This window comes from Aythya ferina (genome assembly GCF_964211825.1).
Source record: "Aythya ferina genome assembly, chromosome: 24".
Taxonomy (NCBI): domain Eukaryota; kingdom Metazoa; phylum Chordata; class Aves; order Anseriformes; family Anatidae; genus Aythya; species Aythya ferina.
Window position 1 is genome coordinate 3,051,813 of NC_140322.1, and position 6,000 is coordinate 3,057,812.

At 56.6% G+C, this 6,000-nt stretch overlaps 1 protein-coding gene across 1 annotated transcript in view; it reads right to left on the reverse strand.

Annotated features, from left to right (window-relative positions):
• The window catches only part of EPHA10 (EPH receptor A10), a gene marked incomplete at its 5' end in the record, with an annotated part of 40,944 nt that extends 35,169 nt beyond the window's left edge, over positions 1–5,775 (reverse strand). Inside the window, 3 exons of the mRNA XM_084497283.1 lie at positions 2,900–3,569; positions 4,718–4,782; positions 5,685–5,775. Of these exons, the coding sequence (XP_084353409.1) occupies positions 2,900–3,569; positions 4,718–4,782; positions 5,685–5,775 (826 nt within the window). The remainder of the gene's footprint in view (positions 1–2,899; positions 3,570–4,717; positions 4,783–5,684) is intronic.
• Between the last annotated feature and the right edge of the window lie 225 nt (positions 5,776–6,000).

A 6,000-nucleotide genomic window follows, 5' to 3' on the forward strand; every position in this document is an offset into this window, starting at 1 on the left:
CAGAGGGAAATAAATTGAGGAGACCTAACTACAGCCTGAATTCACATCTCTGTCAAAGAAGAGTGGCTGACAGCTATTTTTGGAACCGGTCTCCATCATATTAATTCAACGTCTGGTTGAGGTTGTCTCATTTGCAACAAAACTGGCTGGTAAATATTAACCTTGGGCTTTGTTGAAATTCTCCTTGCAGAAATTACGAGGGATCGGGTGGAAGAGATGAAGCACAAAAGACAACTTCGCAGCAAACATCAGGCAGATCCTCCCGCATCACCGTTTCATTTACAGAAGCTATTGCAATACCCTGCAAAGCAAATGGCATGAAGGGGCCGCGGATCATGCCTGGCAAAATTAAGGGTAAAAGACATCAATGCCGAGAAGCCAACTGCAAACGAAATAGGGATGGACAGATGATCATCCACAGTGCAGCGGGACCTTCCACCTGCCCACCGCGCATCTGCTGGAAATAGGTTTTAAGATCAGAGGGAGCACAGGCCAGCAGCTGGCTATAGATATATATTAGACAAGAAAAGCTGTTTAAATGTATTTACAGTGACAAAACCTCTCCTCTTATTTGAGCGTAGATGTTAAACAGATGCTAAAGCTGCTCGCTTCCACCCTAGAGACGGCTGCATTTCAATGATCACCGAAATGATTCATCAGAAATGTGCAAACCCAGGAAAGCCTGTCAGGTACTCCGGGATTTCTTCAGAGAAATGGTGTTATATAGGAAGATGGACAGTAAAAAGGCTTGGCTTTATTGCAGCAGTAATTAGCACTGCCATAAATCCTATTAGTCTTTTTTCATCTCCCCTAATTTCAGCGTGAGGATACAAATGTTCTCTCGGCAGCAAGATGATTTCAGCACCTAAATCACCAGTACAAGGAGCTTTGGGATTTCATTCAAACGTGGATTCCTGAGTTCAGCAGGAAATAAAGCTAATGCTTCCTCACAGAGAAACCCTGCACTTCCCCGGCCTCATCTTTCAGCTCTGCTTCTGCCACAAAGCTCAACCCCCAGCCCAGCCCTGCCTGCGACCCTTCCTCTCACCACTGTTCATCCCCATCACCCTCATTACTCCCAGGGCTTCTGTAGCTGCATGTGCTCAGCCACATTGACCAGTTTGGTGAGGATTCAAACTGGCCAAAGGTCCCCAGAGTGGAATTTACCCCGTTAACATGACCTGCACTGCCTCATGGCATTGCCCTGTCCTTACGGAGATCACCAGTGCACACCCGTGGTCCTGGAGCAGGAGCACAGCAGGGCACCTGCCTCATCCACTCCTGCCATCCTATTTCCTTCGGATTCAGACCCGGTGAGCTGCACCATGCTCTCTTGCTGCAAGAATCACGGCAGAGACCACAAGAGGATGCATCGGGCTCGCTCCCAGCACAGCCCTCTTACGGACCACGGCAGAAGAGCCAGTCTTGCTGTGCATCGCCCGATTGCTCGAGCATCCTCCGACACCCACTGCATTTCTCCACCTCCAGCTCAAGGGCTTCTGTCCTTGTTGGGGAATTTCTGCAGCCCGGGATGCTTTCATCAGAAAGCTTTTCAAGTTACTCACTTAGTGCCGTGCTAATGCACAGCTTAAAAAAAAATAAATAATAAAGACACATACACACACACATAAAAAACTTTCAACTCTTAGAAACTTATTTTCTGATATTTGACCAGACATCAGACGCTGCTCCGCTGAGAGTGACTAATGACCTGCTTTCTGTGAGAGGGGGGAAAAACTTAATTATGTCCATTAAATTACTTCAAATATTTTTCCTTGGAGAATATGAATTATTTAAACTCAACACAGAGAAACCTGAAACATTAGCAAAAGCCTTCTGGGACTCACTATGTAAATTCCCACTCCAAACAGATGGGGAAAGCGTGGCGAGCTGCCATGCAGCCACTGAAGCAATGAACAATGCCGAGATTTCAATTCGATAGTTTTAATAAGGTCTTTTAAAGGAGGGCACCGAGCGAAAAGCCACTAGTGGGGCAGTAAAAGCCTTGCTGGGGTCAGGGAGAAGGGGCACAGAGGGCACCGCTGACACCTCCGCAGCCTCACCCAGCTCTGTAAAAGCAGATCGGGTTCCTCCAGCAAAGCTCGATCCCCTACCACAGACCCAAAGCACCCAGTACCTGTCTGGGCCATATTTACCCACATTTCATCTATCTCCAGCCATGGTGCTGCGAGGCTGCAGGCTCTGAGCAGCTTCTCCAGAGGCCAGAGACCCAGCCAACAGATCCGAGACACCAAAGGGGGCTTCTCCACCCAAAACATATTCACACCAGTACAGTCAAAGCGGTCCCAGTCACACCAGTCCCTCCGTACAGGCCCCAGGTGTTCCTCAGGAGGGCATCAGCAGGAGGAGGCCTCAATTTGCATGCACCCCTTGCCCCCATAGGCACACACCCCACATCCCCACGGGCACACGGACAGAATCACACCCGGCTCCAAGCCAGACCCAAACCCTCAGAGCACCGCTAGAGAGCCCTCCGTGAAGGCAGGGGTCAGATCTTTTACAGCTGTCATTAAAGGCGACCTCGTGAGCTGTAAAGCCACCACATGATTAAGCTGCGTCTAAAAGCACTGCTGTGGGGCTGTTAACGGGATCAAGTAATTTTACAGCTACCAATAAAGCTCAGGGAAACGCCTGATGGCATTCCGAGCACCAGCACATCCACCCGGCCAACACCACGCTCCAGCCACCAGCAACACACCCCACACCCCCAGCTGCCACCTTCAGACAAAGCTCAGCCTGTTAACAGAAGACTCCCAATTAGCTAAATGAACAACATCACCAAGCAAGGGCGCAGCCACCGCTCCAAGCCGTGCTCAGCACCCAGCACACGGGCACAGCACAGCCACAGGCTGCAAAAGGATGCGAACGGCCACGTTACCTCTGCACCTCCCGTCCCTCTCCTCGAAGCCGGGGCTGCACAGGCACTTCCCGATGGGGACCAGCCACTCTCCCTCGGCGCTGCAGTGCATCCGCGGGGGGTTATCCACGTCCACCTGGGCGTGCTCCACGCAAGCTCCTTTAACTTCCACCAGCGTGGCGAAGGCCGCCTCTGCCACCGTGTCCGGAAAGAGCGCCAGGTTCTGCAGGGTGGCGAGGCACTTCTTGTAATAGACCCGCACGGAGACCAGAGCCACGCAGGCGCCCACGTCCTGGAAGCCCAGGTGGAAGCCTTGCTTGCTCAGGTGGCCGATCTCCCGCAGCTCCGTGTTCAGCTTCATCTTCCGCTCACCCAGGTCCCCCTGTGTGAAGCTCTCGTCTGCAGCGATGGTGTCGATCTTCGTGTGCTTGCTCTCGTGGATGTTACGGCCCAGGTCGGAGTCGGACTCGACGTAATACAGATTGAAGGTCTCCTTACAGGTGCCCATCACGCCCGGGATGCTGTTGCAGTCCCGCAGGGTGAACTTCAGCTCGATGAAGATCCTCTGGCCGTCGCGCCTGGCGATCCAGCCCGTCTGCAGCCAGTTGTTCTGGTTGGGCTCCATGACGTTGCAGACCTGGTAGGTGCGGATCGGCTTGTAGTTCTCATCCACCCCGCTGATTTCTTCCCACTGTGGAAAGAGCACAAAGGCGGTGAGAGCCCAGGGGCTGCCGTCAGCGAGAGCCAGCCGCCCAAGCAGAAACACAGCCATCGCTATAAATACCACCACCAAAAGCCTCTCCACCTACCCGGCCATTACAGCACAGACACTTGAAGTCCCCGATCCTCCAAGAGCACGAGCTGTGCTGCAGGACCACCCAACACAGACATCCATCAACAAACAACCCAGGGCCAGCATGAGAGCAAGCATCAGCTGCTGACCAGCCCACAGGAGGCCAGCATCCCCCCATATGTCTGGGATTTTCCATCCCCAGGGTCACACATCAGCACAGCAGGATGCAGCAGCAGCTCATCTGGATGCTGAGCCACCCAGGGAAGGCGAAAACAGCCCAGAGCATGCAAGGGCAGTCATGCCACAGCCCAAGGACAAGCACCTTGACCAGCAGCAGCTTCTGTCATGCAAAGTTGTAGCTGGAACAGGACAAATCCTCTGCCTGCCAAGCACCAACGGTTTTCCCCAAAGTTACCAGCAGAGATTCTGATTAGCAAAACGATGATTCAAACCTCACAGTCTCAAGGATGACCTGGCAACTTCCCAAAGCAATTCTTTCTGGGGGTAGATTTATGCCAGATTGCCAAACGCACCCAAAACAGAGTTTCTTCTGCAGACTAACAGCTGGGGAACGCAGATGACTCCAGGATGTATTGCCATCCACCCTAAATGCTTTGCTTCCTTTCTGGAAAATAAACCTGAAGCAGCGAGGAACACAACTCTGTCTTTCCTGCCATTCTCTGCCAAAAGCAGCCAGGGACCAACCCCAGCAGCACAGAAGGGAGCAGATCACGCAGCCCCGGTGCGATGCAGGATCCCAACGATCCCATCCCTGTCCCAGCACATCCAAGCACAGCGAGATCCCAACAAATCAAGCTGGGGCACAAACCACACCACACAGGCTTCACTGGCTGGCGTTTATTTGCTTATCACAAGAGCTTAAGATGCGTTCTGGGGAGGCGCTGCACCATTAACACAACCAATACCTGGCCTCTGGCTCTCAGACCCCCTCCACAAGCTGGTGCTCACCCAAAAAGCACCGACTGCTGCCAGGCAGCCACGAGCAGCCCCTCTCCAGCCCCACCACGCCAGCCCCGCGCTCTTACCCCGTTGGATGGGTGCGAGGTCCAGCCCAGCTCCGCTTGTGATTCCTTTGAGTCCAGCAGGACAACTGCAGGGAGGACAACACGTTAACAAGCCAGCTCACCCACGCGTGACGCCCTGCAAAAATCCCACCCCGTGGACAGCTCCTGACCAGGACTGGCACTGCAGAGCTGAGGGAGAGCCGGGGCTGGGGGATGTGCAACCAGCTTGGAGTGGGGTCATCTTGGAGCCCAGTCCCAGCAGGTACCGATGGCACTTTTGAGTCCCCAATTTCCTTGAAAGCCTGCGCCCTAGCTTCTCAATAAATCACAGAACAGCCAGTCCTCTGTGTGACGTGAGGATGCATTTCCCCTGAAGTCAGAGTTCCGTCAGCTTCCCACAGGCAGCGAGCAGAATCGCTCCCTGCCCGGCAAGTTGTGCCCTGCCCCGGCTCCACCACGCTGGGCGCCACCCGCATCCTCCGCCGGTCATTCCACCAGCGGGGCCACTCGGTACCCGCACTGCCGGCAGCGAGGAGCTGCACGTCGGGGGCTTTCGGTGGCACCCCCAGTCCCCTGCAAGAGCGCCGTGAGAGCGGGGACCACCACAGCCCGGCTGTGCACCGACCCCAGGTGATGCGCCCCGGGGAGATGCGCCCCGAGCCCGTGCGCCCTGCAGCGCCTCCCCAACCCCTCATTCCTCCGCGCTCCGGTCGCTGCCTCCCGCATCCCAACCCAGCTCTCCACCCTCCCAGCGATGCCCCGTGCCCCCCCGTTCCTCCGGAGGGCTCCCGAATGCTCCCCGCTCATCACCGGGGGCTGCGCCGGGATTAGAGAGAAACCCTCGGAGCGCCACCGGCACCCGGCACCGAGCCGCGGTGGCACCGGGCGCTGCAGCCACCGGGGTACGGGGCATCGGGACGCGACCGAGGGATACCGGAGGGGTACCGGGGGGGTACCGGGGGTCGCGCCCGCCCCCCGCCCGGCTCACCCTGCTCGGCGGCGGCGCGGGGCAGCACCGGCAGCAGCAGCAGCAGCGGCAGCGCCCGGGGGAAGCCGCCGCCGCCGTGCGCCCTGGCCATGGCGCCGCCGACTCCGTGCGCCCCGCGCCGCCGCCGCGCTCCGGCCGCCGAGCTCCGCCCCGGGCCCTCTCCGCCAATCCCCTTCGCCAACCGACGCGGGGGAGGGGCCTCGAGGAGCTAGCGGCCAATGGGAAGGAAGGGCGGGGCCAGAGCGGGCGGTAGGAGGAGGGAGGTGGTGTTCACTCTGAAGCCTACTGACGGCAGGGAGGTTGCTCCAGGGGGCTT